We start from the raw sequence: 19,790 nt of genomic DNA, 5'->3' as shown, positions 1-19,790 counted from the left end.
TACTTATCAAGTACAATAGTTGAGCCTGGCATGGTAGCTGAAAGGGTAAGAGGCAGAATTTGGCAGACTCCATTTTTTTCAGTTTCGATGGTTTCAGGTTTTTTGGATTCAGCCAAACTAAAGAATGTCCTCACGAGCTGTCAATTCACAGGTCACTACAGAGAATTGTTGAGACGGAATCACAGTGTAATTTTTGGCGTATGATCTGTGAGCTGTGCTGGGGAGGTTCACGCTGATTCCATAATAAATCTCGGGTTTTTACTCTATAGCGAGAAATTACTCTTTTCCATCACGAAGGTAAAGCAGAGTATGTACAAGTAGAGTGTGGAATAACTTTGTCACGCGTGACGAACCGACTTGGTCCAATACTTTAACGACTGCTCCAATGTCTCCGTACTCAGGTTTGATTTTCTGAGCGGATCATCGGTAGAATGAATAAAATCAAGAATCCTCTAAGGCAATGTTTGGAACTAAATTTCAGTGTCTCCGGAAGCACTGGAAAAATCACCACGTGTAGCGACAGTGAAGTATCAATGGGCTCTCTCTGTGTCCTTTAAACCGCCCATATGATCGTTACAAATGGCGGCTTGAGGAAAGGCGGTTTTGGAATTGGTTTCTCTCTAGTCTTACATGATGTATCTATACTATATTGCATTATAATGCAGGAAAGGGTCACTTGCTGACATAAAGCACAGCAGGCAGGAATAGAAGAGTCAACTTAGGGGGAAAAAAAGTGCTTTGTGATTTCATTTCGATGTCTGCAGTTTGGAAAACAGTTGATCAGTTTAGCTGTTTTCGTGATGGCTCACAAAAATACATATGAGCATTGAAAAGGTACAGAAGAACAACAATCGGGGAAACATTTCTGCAAGCTCCAATCACTGGAACCCAGACAGAAGCATACAAGCTAAGAGACAGCTACACCAGGCTTCAGCGGGAAACCATACAGATCTCCTGGGAAGGGCTTCCCTCTCTGAATGCAGCTGCCTGTCCACGGGATGCTCTGGGCCCAGGCACCTTGATTCCTCCAACTGGAAAGACATAGAAAAACGCCTCCACATCCCATTAAAATGCCCAGAGATTTAGCCAAGGCTCCTATGAAACGATCTGCTGTCTTCATCCAGGTAAGGGCAACTGCACATTTTAAGACACTGAGATCGTGGGTAAATCCAGGTGGGACTGAGACGCAGGAGCTCCAGCACACACACTCCTGTCATTGGAAGATGAACGCGGCACTTCTTCCTGCACAAACAGACCCCGCCCTCTGGCCTCGGGCCTAGAACATGATTCTTTTGCAGTTGCTGTTGGGGAAGAGGCCCTTGGGCTTTAACCTGCGAACGGCCTCCCTTAAATGCTTGGGCTGCAGCGGGGGCGTCTCTCCCCACATCTCACACACGTCCAGGGCCTCTTCCACCACCTCTCCGACAAAGACCTTGGCTATTCCAGCCATGGCAATGGCCGCGTTCTCAGACACCGAACTGCCAGTGATAGCCCGCATCAGACCCGCAATGCGTGCTCTCGGGAAAGCTGACCGGCGACACACTTCGTAGCGGGACAGCTGCTCCTCAGACATGGCAGACAGCAGGGTTGTCATCCTCTGAGCCTCCTCTGCATCCACGGTGGGCTTCCTCTCCTTCTTGCCTTTCGTATGTGTTTTCCGTCTTTTGGCTGCAGGAGGAGCTGAGGCTGAGGCCTCATTGTCACCTTCTGGGAGGTCCATGACATCCTCACTCCTGAGCTCACCTTCCTGATCCCTGGGTTCTTCCGAGTTCCCATCTAGCTCCTCAGGGATTCCATCCTTCTTGCTGCCCTTCAGACCTCGGGGCATGGCGAGCATCTCAGCAGACACACCTGTTTGCCTGCCGGTCTCCATGGGTGAGATTCAAGCCTGCTCCGTGACAGCAGCTGTACAGGCAGAAGTTCCGGCTGGGGTGGTTTGATTCTGGATCTGCGATGAGAACCTTTCAAAGATTTTAGCTGCTGTGCTTCTGCTGAGCCAGTTCCGCCGTAACCGGACACGGCTCCCGGCCTCCCCTTCCCACGCACAAACACACACACACTGAATTTTCTCACTTCCACAATGTGAAGAAACTTGTGGAAGGAGAGTATGTTAGTTTTAGGTCAATGCAGAACGAATTCTCACCAATTTGGGATATTTAAAACAAACACCAGCTCACAGGTCAGAAGTTCTGCTAGGCCAAGTGACCGCCTCCTGCTCAGAGGCACACGAGGGACCTCCAGGATGGGTCTGGCTGTGTGGTCGTCGCCTCCACCCGAGAAGGGTCTGGCTTCGATCCGATTCGAGTTGGTGGCAGAATTCAACAATGCCTTGGGGTTGTGAGCCCCAGGCCCACTTGTTGGTTCTGCCGGCTGCCGTGAGGATGCTCTCAGCTCCTACCCGTGTTGCCCAGGTCTCGGCTGTGAGGCTCCCTGGGTGTGCACAGCCAGTGCTGGGGAATCTCCCACAGGGGAGCGTAATCACAGGGGGGTTCAGTCGTCCCTTACAAAGGGCTCAGATGACTGAATTAGACCCAGCCCTTAGCAGCCATTGGTTCAGGATAGCCCTAATCTAATCAGGAAGTTGGGCCGGCACATCAATTCATGCTTCCGCCCACACCCAAGGGAGGGGCAGACACAGGGCGAGTCTCTGAGGGGCGGGAAATGCAGGGGGCATTTCAGAATTCAGTCTCCTTCACAGAATCGCAAAGTTCACATTTCACAACAATAAAGAAACTATTTACAGTAAAAAATGAGACATTTTACGAAGTTGAGCATTAGAAAACATCGATGTCTGAGAAAAAAACTCTCTAACGCACAGGGAAACAAGCGGTTTATCAAATACTCTGAAAATAAAATGGGCTGGGGGAGGGAAACGTGAAAATATTATTTCAATTTTATTTTACGTCATTTTATCTTAGTTTAGTTTGGTTTATTTGTTTATTTCTGAGACAGAGTCTCGCTCTGTCCCCCAGGCTGGATTACAGCGGCCTGATCACAGCCCACTGCAGCCTCGGCATCCTAGGCTCAACGGATTCTCCTGCCTCGGCCTCCAGAGCGGCTGGGACTAAATGTGCGCGCTGCCACGCCGGGCAAATTTTTGTATCTTTTCAAGTACAGACGAGGTTTCACCATTTTGGCCAGGCTGGTCTTGAACTGCTGACTTCAGGTGATCTGCCCCACTTTGGCTTCCCAAAGAGAAGGGACTATAGGCGTGAGCCACCGCGCCCAGACTATGATAGTTTCACGCTGAAGGCCGAAGCTGCTCTGCCTTACGATTTTTCCTGAGTTTTACTTTCCTGTCAGGATGAGTTGCTAGTTCATCTTTCCTGTGGGATCTTCTAGAAAGGCATTACTGATGAGATTATGGCTTTCTCAAAAGAAATACTACTTTGATGAAACTCTATTGAAATTATCAGTACCTTCAGTTTCCAATACTTATCAAGTACAATAGTTGAACGTGGCATGGTAGCTGAAAGGGTAAGAGGCAGAATTTGGCAGACTCCATTTTTTTCAGTTTCGATGGTTTCAGGTTTTTTGGATTCAGCCAAACTAAAGAATGTCCTCACGAGCTGTCAATTCACAGGTCACTACAGAGAATTGTTGAGACGGAATCACAGTGTAATTTTTGGCGTATGATCTGTGAGCTGTGCTGGGGAGGTTCACGCTGATTCCATAATAAATCTCGGGTTTTTACTCTATAGCGAGAAATTACTCTTTTCCATCACGAAGGTAAAGCAGAGTATGTACAAGTAGAGTGTGGAATAACTTTGTCACGCGTGACGAACCGACTTGGTCCAATACTTTAACGACTTCTCCAATGTCTCCGTACTCAGGTTTGATTTTCTGAGCGGATCATCGGTAGAATGAATAAAATCAAGAATCCTCTAAGGCAATGTTTGGAACTAAATTTCAGTGTCTCCGGAAGCACTGGAAAAATCACCACGTGTAGCGACAGTGAAGTATCAATGGGCTCTCTCTGTGTCCTTTAAACCCCCATATGATCCTTACAAATGGCGGCTTGAGGAAAGGCGGTTTTGGAATTGGTTTCTCTCTAGTCTTACATGATGTATCTATACTATATTGCATTATAATGCAGGAAAGGGTCACTTGCTGACATAAAGCACAGCAGGCAGGAATAGAAGAGTCAACTTAGGGGGGAAGAAAAGTGCTTTGTGATTTCATTTCGATGTCTGCAGTTTGGAAAACAGTTGATCAGTTTAGCTGTTTTCGTGATGGCTCACAAAAATACATATGAGCATTGAAAAGGTACAGAAGAACAACAATCGGGGAAACATTTCTGCAAGCTCCAATCACTGGAACCCAGACAGAAGCATACAAGCTAAGAGACAGCTACACCAGGCTTCAGCGGGAAACCATACAGATCTCCTGGGAAGGGCTTCCCTCTCTGAATGCAGCTGCCTGTCCACGGGATGCTCTGGGCCCAGGCACCTTGATTCCTCCAACTGGAAAGACATAGAAAAACGCCTCCACATCCCATTAAAATGCCCAGAGATTTAGCCAAGGCTCCTATGAAACGATCTGCTGTCTTCATCCAGGTAAGGGCAACTGCACATTTTAAGACACTGAGATCGTGGGTAAATCCAGGTGGGACTGAGACGCAGGAGCTCCAGCACACACACTCCTGTCATTGGAAGATGAACGCGGCACTTCCTCCTGCACAAACAGACCCCGCCCTCTGGCCTCGGGCCTAGAACATGATTCTTTTGCAGTTGCTGTTGGGGAAGAGGCCCTTGGGCTTTAACCTGCGAACGGCCTCCCTTAAATGCTTGGGCTGCAGCGGGGGCGTCTCTCCCCACATCTCACACACGTCCAGGGCCTCTTCCACCACCTCTCCGACAAAGACCTTGGCTATTCCAGCCATGGCAATGGCCGCGTTCTCAGACACCGAACTGCCAGTGATAGCCCGCATCAGACCCGCAATGCGTGCTCTCGGGAAAGCTGACCGGCGACACACTTCGTAGCGGGACAGCTGCTCCTCAGACATGGCAGACAGCAGGGTTGTCATCCTCTGAGCCTCCTCTGCATCCACGGTGGGCTTCCTCTCCTTCTTGCCTTTCGTATGTGTTTTCCGTCTTTTGGCTGCAGGAGGAGCTGAGGCTGAGGCCTCATTGTCACCTTCTGGGAGGTCCATGACATCCTCACTCCTGAGCTCACCTTCCTGATCCCTGGGTTCTTCCGAGTTCCCATCTAGCTCCTCAGGGATTCCATCCTTCTTGCTGCCCTTCAGACCTCGGGGCATGGCGAGCATCTCAGCAGACACACCTGTTTGCCTGCCGGTCTCCATGGGTGAGATTCAAGCCTGCTCCGTGACAGCAGCTGTACAGGCAGAAGTTCCGGCTGGGGTGGTTTGATTCTGGATCTGCGATGAGAACCTTTCAAAGATTTTAGCTGCTGTGCTTCTGCTGAGCCAGTTCCGCCGTAACCGGACACGGCTCCCGGCCTCCCCTTCCCACGCACAAACACACACACACTGAATTTTCTCACTTCCACAATGTGAAGAAACTTGTGGAAGGAGAGTATGTTAGTTTTAGGTCAATGCAGAACGAATTCTCACCAATTTGGGATATTTAAAACAAACACCAGCTCACAGGTCAGAAGTTCTGCTAGGCCAAGTGACCGCCTCCTGCTCAGAGGCACACGAGGGACCTCCAGGATGGGTCTGGCTGTGTGGTCGTCGCCTCCACCCGAGAAGGGTCTGGCTTCGATCCGATTCGAGTTGGTGGCAGAATTCAACAATGCCTTGGGGTTGTGAGCCCCAGGCCCACTTGTTGGTTCTGCCGGCTGCCGTGAGGATGCTCTCAGCTCCTACCCGTGTTGCCCAGGTCTCGGCTGTGAGGCTCCCTGGGTGTGCACAGCCAGTGCTGGGGAATCTCCCACAGGGGAGCGTAATCACAGGGGGGTTCAGTCGTCCCTTACAAAGGGCTCAGATGACTGAATTAGACCCAGCCCTTAGCAGCCATTGGTTCAGGATAGCCCTAATCTAATCAGGAAGTTGGGCCGGCACATCAATTCATGCTTCCGCCCACACCCAAGGGAGGGGCAGACACAGGGCGAGTCTCTGAGGGGCGGGAAATGCAGGGGGCATTTCAGAATTCAGTCTCCTTCACAGAATCGCAAAGTTCACATTTCACAACAATAAAGAAACTATTTACAGTAAAAAATGAGACATTTTACGAAGTTGAGCATTAGAAAACATCGATGTCTGAGAAAAAAACTCTCTAACGCACAGGGAAACAAGCGGTTTATCAAATACTCTGAAAATAAAATGGGCTGGGGGAGGGAAACGTGAAAATATTATTTCAATTTTATTTTACGTCATTTTATCTTAGTTTAGTTTGGTTTATTTGTTTATTTCTGAGACAGAGTCTCGCTCTGTCCCCCAGGCTGGATTACAGCGGCCTGATCACAGCCCACTGCAGCCTCGGCATCCTAGGCTCAACGGATTCTCCTGCCTCGGCCTCCAGAGCGGCTGGGACTAAATGTGCGCGCTGCCACGCCGGGCAAATTTTTGTATCTTTTCAAGTACAGACGAGGTTTCACCATTTTGGCCAGGCTGGTCTTGAACTGCTGACTTCAGGTGATCTGCCCCACTTTGGCTTCCCAAAGAGAAGGGACTATAGGCGTGAGCCACCGCGCCCAGACTATGATAGTTTCACGCTGAAGGCCGAAGCTGCTCTGCCTTAGGATTTTTCCTGAGTTTTACTTTCCTGTCAGGATGAGTTGCTAGTTCATCTTTCCTGTGGGATCTTCTAGAAAGGCATTACTGATGAGATTATGGCTTTCTCAAAAGAAATACTACTTTGATGAAACTCTATTGAAATTATCAGTACCTTCAGTTTCCAATACTTATCAAGTACAATAGTTGAACGTGGCATGGTAGCTGAAAGGGTAAGAGGCAGAATTTGGCAGACTCCATTTTTTTCAGTTTCGATGGTTTCAGGTTTTTTGGATTCAGCCAAACTAAAGAATGTCCTCACGAGCTGTCAATTCACAGGTCACTACAGAGAATTGTTGAGACGGAATCACAGTGTAATTTTTGGCGTATGATCTGTGAGCTGTGCTGGGGAGGTTCACGCTGATTCCATAATAAATCTCGGGTTTTTACTCTATAGCGAGAAATTACTCTTTTCCATCACGAAGGTAAAGCAGAGTATGTACAAGTAGAGTGTGGAATAACTTTGTCACGCGTGACGAACCGACTTGGTCCAATACTTTAACGACTTCTCCAATGTCTCCGTACTCAGGTTTGATTTTCTGAGCGGATCATCGGTAGAATGAATAAAATCAAGAATCCTCTAAGGCAATGTTTGGAACTAAATTTCAGTGTCTCCGGAAGCACTGGAAAAATCACCACGTGTAGCGACAGTGAAGTATCAATGGGCTCTCTCTGTGTCCTTTAAACCCCCATATGATCCTTACAAATGGCGGCTTGAGGAAAGGCGGTTTTGGAATTGGTTTCTCTCTAGTCTTACATGATGTATCTATACTATATTGCATTATAATGCAGGAAAGGGTCACTTGCTGACATAAAGCACAGCAGGCAGGAATAGAAGAGTCAACTTAGGGGGGAAGAAAAGTGCTTTGTGATTTCATTTCGATGTCTGCAGTTTGGAAAACAGTTGATCAGTTTAGCTGTTTTCGTGATGGCTCACAAAAATACATATGAGCATTGAAAAGGTACAGAAGAACAACAATCGGGGAAACATTTCTGCAAGCTCCAATCACTGGAACCCAGACAGAAGCATACAAGCTAAGAGACAGCTACACCAGGCTTCAGCGGGAAACCATACAGATCTCCTGGGAAGGGCTTCCCTCTCTGAATGAAGCTGCCTGTCCACGGGATGCTCTGGGCCCAGGCACCTTGATTCCTCCAACTGGAAAGACATAGAAAAACGCCTCCACATCCCATTAAAATGCCCAGAGATTTAGCCAAGGCTCCTATGAAACGATCTGCTGTCTTCATCCAGGTAAGGGCAACTGCACATTTTAAGACACTGAGATCGTGGGTAAATCCAGGTGGGACTGAGACGCAGGAGCTCCAGCACACACACTCCTGTCATTGGAAGATGAACGCGGCACTTCCTCCTGCACAAACAGACCCCGCCCTCTGGCCTCGGGCCTAGAACATGATTCTTTTGCAGTTGCTGTTGGGGAAGAGGCCCTTGGGCTTTAACCTGCGAACGGCCTCCCTTAAATGCTTGGGCTGCAGCGGGGGCGTCTCTCCCCACATCTCACACACGTCCAGGGCCTCTTCCACCACCTCTCCGACAAAGACCTTGGCTATTCCAGCCATGGCAATGGCCGCGTTCTCAGACACCGAACTGCCAGTGATAGCCCGCATCAGACCCGCAATGCGTGCTCTCGGGAAAGCTGACCGGCGACACACTTCGTAGCGGGACAGCTGCTCCTCAGACATGGCAGACAGCAGGGTTGTCATCCTCTGAGCCTCCTCTGCATCCACGGTGGGCTTCCTCTCCTTCTTGCCTTTCGTATGTGTTTTCCGTCTTTTGGCTGCAGGAGGAGCTGAGGCTGAGGCCTCATTGTCACCTTCTGGGAGGTCCATGACATCCTCACTCCTGAGCTCACCTTCCTGATCCCTGGGTTCTTCCGAGTTCCCATCTAGCTCCTCAGGGATTCCATCCTTCTTGCTGCCCTTCAGACCTCGGGGCATGGCGAGCATCTCAGCAGACACACCTGTTTGCCTGCCGGTCTCCATGGGTGAGATTCAAGCCTGCTCCGTGACAGCAGCTGTACAGGCAGAAGTTCCGGCTGGGGTGGTTTGATTCTGGATCTGCGATGAGAACCTTTCAAAGATTTTAGCTGCTGTGCTTCTGCTGAGCCAGTTCCGCCGTAACCGGACACGGCTCCCGGCCTCCCCTTCCCACGCACAAACACACACACACTGAATTTTCTCACTTCCACAATGTGAAGAAACTTGTGGAAGGAGAGTATGTTAGTTTTAGGTCAATGCAGAACGAATTCTCACCAATTTGGGATATTTAAAACAAACACCAGCTCACAGGTCAGAAGTTCTGCTAGGCCAAGTGACCGCCTCCTGCTCAGAGGCACACGAGGGACCTCCAGGATGGGTCTGGCTGTGTGGTCGTCGCCTCCACCCGAGAAGGGTCTGGCTTCGATCCGATTCGAGTTGGTGGCAGAATTCAACAATGCCTTGGGGTTGTGAGCCCCAGGCCCACTTGTTGGTTCTGCCGGCTGCCGTGAGGATGCTCTCAGCTCCTACCCGTGTTGCCCAGGTCTCGGCTGTGAGGCTCCCTGGGTGTGCACAGCCAGTGCTGGGGAATCTCCCACAGGGGAGCGTAATCACAGGGGGGTTCAGTCGTCCCTTACAAAGGGCTCAGATGACTGAATTAGACCCAGCCCTTAGCAGCCATTGGTTCAGGATAGCCCTAATCTAATCAGGAAGTTGGGCCGGCACATCAATTCATGCTTCCGCCCACACCCAAGGGAGGGGCAGACACAGGGCGAGTCTCTGAGGGGCGGGAAATGCAGGGGGCATTTCAGAATTCAGTCTCCTTCACAGAATCGCAAAGTTCACATTTCACAACAATAAAGAAACTATTTACAGTAAAAAATGAGACATTTTACGAAGTTGAGCATTAGAAAACATCGATGTCTGAGAAAAAAACTCTCTAACGCACAGGGAAACAAGCGGTTTATCAAATACTCTGAAAATAAAATGGGCTGGGGGAGGGAAACGTGAAAATATTATTTCAATTTTATTTTACGTCATTTTATCTTAGTTTAGTTTGGTTTATTTGTTTATTTCTGAGACAGAGTCTCGCTCTGTCCCCCAGGCTGGATTACAGCGGCCTGATCACAGCCCACTGCAGCCTCGGCATCCTAGGCTCAACGGATTCTCCTGCCTCGGCCTCCAGAGCGGCTGGGACTAAATGTGCGCGCTGCCACGCCGGGCAAATTTTTGTATCTTTTCAAGTACAGACGAGGTTTCACCATTTTGGCCAGGCTGGTCTTGAACTGCTGACTTCAGGTGATCTGCCCCACTTTGGCTTCCCAAAGAGAAGGGACTATAGGCGTGAGCCACCGCGCCCAGACTATGATAGTTTCACGCTGAAGGCCGAAGCTGCTCTGCCTTAGGATTTTTCCTGAGTTTTACTTTCCTGTCAGGATGAGTTGCTAGTTCATCTTTCCTGTGGGATCTTCTAGAAAGGCATTACTGATGAGATTATGGCTTTCTCAAAAGAAATACTACTTTGATGAAACTCTATTGAAATTATCAGTACCTTCAGTTTCCAATACTTATCAAGTACAATAGTTGAACGTGGCATGGTAGCTGAAAGGGTAAGAGGCAGAATTTGGCAGACTCCATTTTTTTCAGTTTCGATGGTTTCAGGTTTTTTGGATTCAGCCAAACTAAAGAATGTCCTCACGAGCTGTCAATTCACAGGTCACTACAGAGAATTGTTGAGACGGAATCACAGTGTAATTTTTGGCGTATGATCTGTGAGCTGTGCTGGGGAGGTTCACGCTGATTCCATAATAAATCTCGGGTTTTTACTCTATAGCGAGAAATTACTCTTTTCCATCACGAAGGTAAAGCAGAGTATGTACAAGTAGAGTGTGGAATAACTTTGTCACGCGTGACGAACCGACTTGGTCCAATACTTTAACGACTTCTCCAATGTCTCCGTACTCAGGTTTGATTTTCTGAGCGGATCATCGGTAGAATGAATAAAATCAAGAATCCTCTAAGGCAATGTTTGGAACTAAATTTCAGTGTCTCCGGAAGCACTGGAAAAATCACCACGTGTAGCGACAGTGAAGTATCAATGGGCTCTCTCTGTGTCCTTTAAACCGCCCATATGATCGTTACAAATGGCGGCTTGAGGAAAGGCGGTTTTGGAATTGGTTTCTCTCTAGTCTTACATGATGTATCTATACTATATTGCATTATAATGCAGGAAAGGGTCACTTGCTGACATAAAGCACAGCAGGCAGGAATAGAAGAGTCAACTTAGGGGGAAAAAAAGTGCTTTGTGATTTCATTTTGATGTCTGCAGTTTGGAAAACAGTTGATCAGTTTAGCTGTTTTCGTGATGGCTCACAAAAATACATATGAGCATTGAAAAGGTACAGAAGAACAACAATCGGGGAAACATTTCTGCAAGCTCCAATCACTGGAACCCAGACAGAAGCATACAAGCTAAGAGACAACTACACCAGGCTTCAGCGGGAAACCATACAGATCTCCTGGGAAGGGCTTCCCTCTCTGAATACAGCTGCCTGTCCACGGGATGCTCTGGGCCCAGGCACCTTGATTCCTCCAACTGGAAAGACATAGAAAAACGCCTCCACATCCCATTAAAATGCCCAGAGATTTAGCCAAGGCTCCTATGAAACGATCTGCTGTCTTCATCCAGGTAAGGGCAACTGCACATTTTAAGACAGTGAGATCGTGGGTAAATCCAGGTGGGACTGAGATGCAGGAGCTCCAGCACACACACTCCTGTCATTGGAAGATGAACGCGGTACTTCCTCCTGCACAAACAGACCCCGCCCTCTGGCCTCGGGCCTAGAACATGATTCTTTTGCAGTTGCTTTTGGGGAAGAGGCCCTTGGGCTTTAACCTGCGAACGGCCTCCCTTAAATGCTTGGGCTGCAGCGGGGGCGTCTCTCCCCACATCTCACACACGTCCAGGGCCTCTTCCACCACCTCTCCGACAAAGACCTTGGCTATTCCAGCCATGGCAATGGCCGCGTTCTCAGACACCGAACTGCCAGTGATAGCCCGCATCAGACCCGCAATGCGTGCTCTCGGGAAAGCTGACCGGCGACACACTTCGTAGCGGGACAGCTGCTCCTCAGACATGGCAGACAGCAGGGTTGTCATCCTCTGAGCCTCCTCTGCATCCACGGTGGGCTTCCTCTCCTTCTTGCCTTTCGTATGTGTTTTCCGTCTTTTGGCTGCAGGAGGAGCTGAGGCTGAGGCCTCATTGTCACCTTCTGGGAGGTCCATGACATCCTCACTCCTGAGCTCACCTTCCTGATCCCTGGGTTCTTCCGAGTTCCCATCTAGCTCCTCAGGGATTCCATCCTTCTTGCTGCCCTTCAGACCTCGGGGCATGGCGAGCATCTCAGCAGACACACCTGTTTGCCTGCCGGTCTCCATGGGTGAGATTCAAGCCTGCTCCGTGACAGCAGCTGTACAGGCAGAAGTTCCGGCTGGGGTGGTTTGATTCTGGATCTGCGATGAGAACCTTTCAAAGATTTTAGCTGCTGTGCTTCTGCTGAGCCAGTTCCGCCGTAACCGGACACGGCTCCCGGCCTCCCCTTCCCACGCACAAACACACACACACTGAATTTTCTCACTTCCACAATGTGAAGAAACTTGTGGAAGGAGAGTATGTTAGTTTTAGGTCAATGCAGAACGAATTCTCACCAATTTGGGATATTTAAAACAAACACCAGCTCACAGGTCAGAAGTTCTGCTAGGCCAAGTGACCGCCTCCTGCTCAGAGGCACACGAGGGACCTCCAGGATGGGTCTGGCTGTGTGGTCGTCGCCTCCACCCGAGAAGGGTCTGGCTTCGATCCGATTCGAGTTGGTGGCAGAATTCAACAATGCCTTGGGGTTGTGAGCCCCAGGCCCACTTGTTGGTTCTGCCGGCTGCCGTGAGGATGCTCTCAGCTCCTACCCGTGTTGCCCAGGTCTCGGCTGTGAGGCTCCCTGGGTGTGCACAGCCAGTGCTGGGGAATCTCCCACAGGGGAGCGTAATCACAGGGGGGTTCAGTCGTCCCTTACAAAGGGCTCAGATGACTGAATTAGACCCAGCCCTTAGCAGCCATTGGTTCAGGATAGCCCTAATCTAATCAGGAAGTTGGGCCGGCACATCAATTCATGCTTCCGCCCACACCCAAGGGAGGGGCAGACACAGGGCGAGTCTCTGAGGGGCGGGAAATGCAGGGGGCATTTCAGAATTCAGTCTCCTTCACAGAATCGCAAAGTTCACATTTCACAACAATAAAGAAACTATTTACAGTAAAAAAATGAGACATTTTACGAAGTTGAGCATTAGAAAACTTCGATGTCTGAGAAAAAAACTCTCTAACGCACAGGGAAACAAGCGGTTTATCAAATACTCTGAAAATAAAATGGGCTGGGGGAGGGAAACGTGAAAATATTATTTCAATTTTATTTTACGTCATTTTATCTTAGTTTAGTTTGGTTTATTTGTTTATTTCTGAGACAGAGTCTCGCTCTGTCCCCCAGGCTGGATTACAGCGGCCTGATCACAGCCCACTGCAGCCTCGGCATCCTAGGCTCAACGGATTCTCCTGCCTCGGCCTCCAGAGCGGCTGGGACTAAATGTGCGCGCTGCCACGCCGGGCAAATTTTTGTATCTTTTCAAGTACAGACGAGGTTTCACCATTTTGGCCAGGCTGGTCTTGAACTGCTGACTTCAGGTGATCTGCCCCACTTTGGCTTCCCAAAGAGAAGGGACTATAGGCGTGAGCCACCGCGCCCAGACTATGATAGTTTCACGCTGAAGTCCGAAGCTGCTCTGCCTTAGGATTTTTCCTGAGTTTTACTTTCCTGTCAGGATGAGTTGCTAGTTCATCTTTCCTGTGGGATCTTCTAGAAAGGCATTACTGATGAGATTATGGCTTTCTCACAAGAAATACTACTTTGGTGAAACTCTATTGAAATTATCAGTACCTTCAGTTTCCAATACTTATCAAGTACAATAGTTGAACGTGGCATGGTAGCTGAAAGGGTAAGAGGCAGAATTTGGCAGACTCCATTTTTTTCAGTTTCGATGGTTTCAGGTTTTTTGGTTTCAGCCAAACAAAAGAATGTCCTCACGAGCTGTCAATTCACAGGTCACTACAGAGAATTGTTGAGACGGAATCACAGTGTAATTTTTGGCGTATGATCTGTGAGCTGTGCTGGGGAGGTTCACGCTGATTCCATAATAAATCTCGGGTTTTTACTCTATAGCGAAAAATTACTCTTTTCCATCACGAAGGTAAAGCAGAGTATGTACAAGTAGAGTGTGGAATAACTTTGTCACGCGTGACGAACCGACTTGGTCCAATACTTTAACGACTTCTCCAATGTCTCCGTACTCAGGTTTGATTTTCTGAGCGGATCATCGGTAGAATGAATAAGATCAAGAATCCTCTAAGGCAATGTTTGGAACTAAATTTCAGTGTCTCCGGAAGCACTGGAAAAATCACCACGTGTAGCGACAGTGAAGTATCAATGGGCTCTCTCTGTGTCCTTTAAACCGCCCATATGATCGTTACAAATGGCGGCTTGAGGAAAGGCGGTTTTGGAATTGGTTTCTCTCTAGTCTTACATGATGTATCTATACTATATTGCATTATAATGCAGGAAAGGGTCACTTGCTGACATAAAGCACAGCAGGCAGGAATAGAAGAGTCAACTTAGGGGGAAAAAAAGTGCTTTGTGATTTCATTTCGATGTCTGCAGTTTGGAAAACAGTTGATCAGTTTAACTGTTTTAGTGATGGCTCACAAAAATACATATGAGCATTGAAAAGGTACAGAAGAACAACAATCGGGGAAACATTTCTGCAAGCTCCAATCACTGGAACCCAGACAGAAGCATACAAGCTAAGAGACAGCTACACCAGGCTTCAGCGGGAAACCATACAGATCTCCTGGGAAGGGCTTCCCTCTCTGAATGCAGCTGCCTGTCCACGGGATGCTCTGGGCCCAGGCACCTTGATTCCTCCAACTGGAAAGACATAGAAAAACACCTCCACATCCCATTAAAATGCCCAGAGATTTAGCCAAGGCTCCTATGAAACGATCTGCTGTCTTCATCCAGGTAAGGGCAACTGCACATTTTAAGACACTGAGATCGTGGGTAAATCCAGGTGGGACTGAGATGCAGGAGCTCCAGCACACACACTCCTGTCATTGGAAGATGAACGCGGTACTTCTTCCTGCACAAACAGACCCCGCCCTCTGGCCTCGGGCCTAGAACATGATTCTTTTGCAGTTGCTGTTGGGGAAGAGGCCCTTGGGCTTTAACCTGCGAACGGCCTCCCTTAAATGCTTGGGCTGCAGCGGGGGCGTCTCTCCCCACATCTCACACACGTCCAGGGCCTCTTCCACCACCTCTCCGACAAAGACCTTGGCTATTCCAGCCATGGCAATGGCCGCGTTCTCAGACACCGAACTGCCAGTGATAGCCCGCATCAGACCCGCAATGCGTGCTCTCGGGAAAGCTGACCGGCGACACACTTCGTAGCGGGACAGCTGCTCCTCAGACATGGCAGACAGCAGGGTTGTCATCCTCTGAGCCTCCTCTTCGTCCACGGTGGGCTTCCTCTCCTTCTTGCCTTTCGTATGTGTTTTCCGTCTTTTGGCTGCAGGAGGAGCTGAGGCTGAGGCCTCATTGTCACCTTCTGGGAGGTCCATGACATCCTCACTCCTGAGCTCACCTTCCTGATCCCTGGGTTCTTCCGAGTTCCCATCTAGGTCCTCAGGGATTCCATCCTTCTTGCTGCCCTTCAGACCTCGGGGCATGGCGAGCATCTCAGCAGACACACCTGTTTGCCTGCCGGTCTCCATGGGTGAGATTCAAGCCTGCTCCGTGACAGCAGCTGTACAGGCAGAAGTTCCGGCTGGGGTGGTTTGATTCTGGATCTGCGATGAGAACCTTTCAAAGATTTTAGCTGCTGTGCTTCTGCTGAGCCAGTTCCGCCGTAACCGGACACGGCTCCCGGCCTCCCCTTCCCACGCACAAACACACACACACTGAATTTTCTCACTTCCACAATGTGAAGAAACTTGTGGAAGGAGAGTATGTTAGTTTTAGGTCAATGCAGAACGAATTCTCACCAATTTGGGATATTTAAAACAAACACCAGCTCACAGGTCAGAAGTTCTGCTAGGCCAAGTGACCGCCTCCTGCTCAGAGGCACACGAGGGACCTCCAGGATGGGTCTGGCTGTGTGGTCGTCGCCTCCACCCGAGAAGGGTCTGGCTTCGATCCGATTCGAGTTGGTGGCAGAATTCAACAATGCCTTGGGGTTGTGAGCCCCAGGCCCACTTGTTGGTTCTGCCGGCTGCCGTGAGGATGCTCTCAGCTCCTACCCGTGTTGCCCAGGTCTCGGCTGTGAGGCTCCCTGGGTGTGCACAGCCAGTGCTGGGGAATCTCCCACAGGGGAGCGTAATCACAGGGGGGTTCAGTCGTCCCTTACAAAGGGCTCAGATGACTGAATTAGACCCAGCCCTTAGCAGCCATTGGTTCAGGATAGCCCTAATCTAATCAGGAAGTTGGGCCGGCACATCAATTCATGCTTCCGCCCACACCCAAGGGAGGGGCAGACACAGGGCGAGTCTCTGAGGGGCGGGAAATGCAGGGGGCATTTCAGAATTCAGTCTCCTTCACAGAATCGCAAAGTTCACATTTCACAACAATAAAGAAACTATTTACAGTAAAAAAATGAGACATTTTACGAAGTTGAGCATTAGAAAACTTCGATGTCTGAGAAAAAAACTCTCTAACGCACAGGGAAACAAGCGGTTTATCAAATACTCTGAAAATAAAATGGGCTGGGTGAGGGAAACGTGAAAATATTATTTCAATTTTATTTTACGTCATTTTATCTTAGTTTAGTTTGGTTTATTTGTTTATTTCTGAGACAGAGTCTCGCTCTGTCCCCCAGGCTGGATTACAGCGGCCTGATCACAGCCCACTGCAGCCTCGGCATCCTAGGCTCAACGGATTCTCCTGCCTCGGCCTCCAGAGCGGCTGGGACTAAATGTGCGCGCTGCCACGCCGGGCAAATTTTTGTATCTTTTCAAGTACAGACGAGGTTTCACCATTTTGGCCAGGCTGGTCTTGAACTGCTGACTTCAGGTGATCTGCCCCACTTTGGCTTCCCAAAGAGAAGGGACTATAGGCGTGAGCCACCGCGCCCAGACTATGATAGTTTCACGCTGAAGTCCGAAGCTGCTCTGCCTTAGGATTTTTCCTGAGTTTTACTTTCCTGTCAGGATGAGTTGCTAGTTCATCTTTCCTGTGGGATCTTCTAGAAAGGCATTACTGATGAGATTATGGCTTTCTCACAAGAAACACTACTTTGGTGAAACTCTATTGAAATTATCAGTACCTTCAGTTTCCAATACTTATCAAGTACAATAGTTGAACGTGGCATGGTAGCTGAAAGGGTAAGAGGCAGAATTTGGCAGACTCCATTTTTTTCAGTTTCGATGGTTTCAGGTTTTTTGGTTTCAGCCAAACTAAAGAATGTCCTCACGAGCTGTCAATTCACAGGTCACTACCGAGAATTGTTGAGACGGAATCACAGTGTAATTTTTGGCGTATGATCTGTGAGCTGTGCTGGGGAGGTTCACGCTGATTCCATAATAAATCTCGGGTTTTTCCTCTATAGCGAAAAATTACTCTTTTCCATCACGAAGGTAAAGCAGAGTATGTACAAGTAGAGTGTGGAATAACTTTGTCACGCGTGACGAACCGACTTGGTCCAATACTTTAACGACTTCTCCAATGTCTCCGTACTCAGGTTTGATTTTCTGAGCGGATCATCGGTAGAATGAATAAGATCAAGAATCCTCTAAGGCAATGTTTGGAACTAAATTTCAGTGTCTCCGGAAGCACTGGAAAAATCACCACGTGTAGCGACAGTGAAGTATCAATGGGCTCTCTCTGTGTCCTTTAAACCGCCCATATGATCGTTACAAATGGCGGCTTGAGGAAAGGCGGTTTTGGAATTGGTTTCTCTCTAGTCTTACATGATGTATCTATACTATATTGCATTATAATGCAGGAAAGGGTCACTTGCTGACATAAAGCACAGCAGGCAGGAATAGAAGAGTCAACTTAGGGGGAAAAAAAGTGCTTTGTGATTTCATTTCGATGTCTGCAGTTTGGAAAACAGTTGATCAGTTTAACTGTTTTCGTGATGGCTCACAAAAATACATATGAGCATTGAAAAGGTACAGAAGAACAACAATCGGGGAAACATTTCTGCAAGCTCCAATCACTGGAACCCAGACAGAAGCATACAAGCTAAGAGACAGCTACACCAGGCTTCAGCGGGAAACCATACAGATCTCCTGGGAAGGGCTTCCCTCTCTGAATGCAGCTGCCTGTCCACGGGATGCTCTGGGCCCAGGCACCTTGATTCCTCCAACTGGAAAGACATAGAAAAACGCCTCCACATCCCATTAAAATGCCCAGAGATTTAGCCAAGGCTCCTATGAAACGATCTGCTGTCTTCATCCAGGTAAGGGCAACTGCACATTTTAAGACACTGAGATCGTGGGTAAATCCAGGTGGGACTGAGATGCAGGAGCTCCAGCACACACACTCCTGTCATTGGAAGATGAACGCGGTACTTCCTCCTGCACAAACAGACCCCGCCCTCTGGCCTCGGGCCTAGAACATGATTCTTTTGCAGTTGCTGTTGGGGAAGAGGCCCTTGGGCTTTAACCTGCGAACGGCCTCCCTTAAATGCTTGGGCTGCAGCCGGGTCGTCTCTCCCCACATCTCACACACGTCCAGGGCCTCTTCCACCACCTCTCCGACAAAGACCTTGGCTATTCCAGCCATGGCAATGGCCGCGTTCTCAGACACCGAACTGCCAGTGATAGCCCGCATCAGACCCGCAATGCGTGCTCTCGGGAAAGCTGACCGGCGACACACTTCGTAGCGGGACAGCTGCTCCTCAGACATGGCAGACAGCAGGGTTGTCATCCTCTGAGCCTCCTCTGCGTCCACGGTGGGCTTCCTCTCCTTCTTGCCTTTCGTATGTGTTTTCCGTCTTTTGGCTGCAGGAGGAGCTGAGGCTGAGGCCTCATTGTCACCTTCTGGGAGGTCCATGACATCCTCACTCCTGAGCTCACCTTCCTGATCCCTGGGTTCTTCCGAGTTCCCATCTAGCTCCTCAGGGATTCCATCCTTCTTGCTGCCCTTCAGACCTCGGGGCATGGCGAGCATCTCAGCAGACACACCTGTTTGCCTGCCGGTCTCCATGGGTGAGATTCAAGCCTGCTCCGTGACAGCAGCTGTACAGGCAGAAGTTCCGGCTGGGGTGGTTTGATTCTGGATCTGCGATGAGAACCTTTCAAAGATTTTAGCTGCTGTGCTTCTGCTGAGCCAGTTCCGCCGTAACCGGACACGGCTCCCGGCCTCCCCTTCCCACGCACAAACACACACACACTGAATTTTCTCACTTCCACAATGTGAAGAAACTTGTGGAAGGAGAGTATGTTAGTTTTAGGTCAATGCAGAACGAATTCTCACCAATTTGGGATATTTAAAACAAACACCAGCTCACAGGTCAGAAGTTCTGCTAGGCCAAGTGACCGCCTCCTGCTCAGAGGCACACGAGGGACCTCCAGGATGGGTCTGGCTGTGTGGTCGTCGCCTCCACCCGAGAAGGGTCTGGCTTCGATCCGATTCGAGTTGGTGGCAGAATTCAACAATGCCTTGGGGTTGTGAGCCCCAGGCCCACTTGTTGGTTCTGCCGGCTGCCGTGAGGATGCTCTCAGCTCCTACCCGTGTTGCCCAGGTCTCGGCTGTGAGGCTCCCTGGGTGTGCACAGCCAGTGCTGGGGAATCTCCCACAGGGGAGCGTAATCACAGGGGGGTTCAGTCGTCCCTTACAAAGGGCTCAGATGACTGAATTAGACCCAGCCCTTAGCAGCCATTGGTTCAGGATAGCCCTAATCTAATCAGGAAGTTGGGCCGGCACATCAATTCATGCTTCCGCCCACACCCAAGGGAGGG

The 19,790-nt window shown here is 49.4% G+C and overlaps 3 protein-coding genes across 3 annotated transcripts in view; all 3 read right to left on the bottom strand.

The window, feature by feature from the left end:
• Nucleotides 1–4,086, bottom strand: part of LOC134810145 (TATA-box-binding protein-associated factor 11-like protein 5) — a 30,268-nt gene extending 26,182 nt beyond the window's left edge. Inside the window, exons 1-2 of the mRNA XM_063811798.1 lie at nt 4,009–4,086; nt 1,331–1,633 (exon numbers count right to left, since the gene is read on the bottom strand). Coding sequence (XP_063667868.1) covers nt 1,331–1,633; nt 4,009–4,086 — 381 coding nt within the window. The remainder of the gene's footprint in view (nt 1–1,330; nt 1,634–4,008) is intronic.
• Nucleotides 4,087–4,708: 622 nt separating this feature from the next.
• LOC134810144 (TATA-box-binding protein-associated factor 11-like protein 5) lies at nt 4,709–7,518 on the bottom strand. Its single transcript, XM_063811797.1, has 2 exons — nt 7,441–7,518; nt 4,709–5,065 (listed from the first exon to the last, which is right to left on the bottom strand). The coding sequence occupies exons 1-2, from the start codon at nt 7,516–7,518 to the stop codon at nt 4,709–4,711; spliced, it is 435 nt and encodes a 144-aa protein (XP_063667867.1).
• Nucleotides 7,519–8,140: 622 nt separating this feature from the next.
• On the bottom strand, nt 8,141–18,612 carry LOC129144186 (TATA-box-binding protein-associated factor 11-like protein 5). Its single transcript, XM_054685401.2, has 3 exons — nt 18,502–18,612; nt 15,060–15,362; nt 8,141–8,497 (listed from the first exon to the last, which is right to left on the bottom strand). The coding sequence occupies exons 1-3, from the start codon at nt 18,610–18,612 to the stop codon at nt 8,141–8,143; spliced, it is 771 nt and encodes a 256-aa protein (XP_054541376.2).
• Nucleotides 18,613–19,790: the final 1,178 nt, after the last annotated feature.

This window comes from Pan troglodytes, chromosome 4, assembly GCF_028858775.2.
Source record: "Pan troglodytes isolate AG18354 chromosome 4, NHGRI_mPanTro3-v2.0_pri, whole genome shotgun sequence".
Classification (NCBI taxonomy): domain Eukaryota; kingdom Metazoa; phylum Chordata; class Mammalia; order Primates; family Hominidae; genus Pan; species Pan troglodytes.
This window is presented reverse-complemented; position numbering and strand designations above follow the sequence as displayed.

Excerpts from the sequence above, each read along its gene's own strand:
- LOC134810144 (XM_063811797.1), bottom strand. The coding sequence starts at position 7,518 with ATGCAATATAGTATAGATACATCATGTAAGACTAGAGAGAAACCAATT. Across the intron at positions 5,066-7,440 it reads CTTTCCTCAAGCCGCCATTT|GAGAGGAAGCCCACCGTGGA; the intron begins GTAAGGATCATA and ends AAAGGCAAGAAG.
- LOC129144186 (XM_054685401.2), bottom strand. The coding sequence starts at position 18,612 with ATGGCTGGAATAGCCAAGGTCTTTGTCGGAGAGGTGGTGGAAGAGGCC. Across the intron at positions 15,363-18,501 it reads CCAAGCATTTAAGGGAGGCC|GAGAGGAAGCCCACCGTGGA; the intron begins GTTCGCAGGTTA and ends AAAGGCAAGAAG. Across the intron at positions 8,498-15,059 it reads TAAGGGAGGCCGTTCGCAGG|GAGAGGAAGCCCACCGTGGA; the intron begins TTAAAGCCCAAG and ends AAAGGCAAGAAG.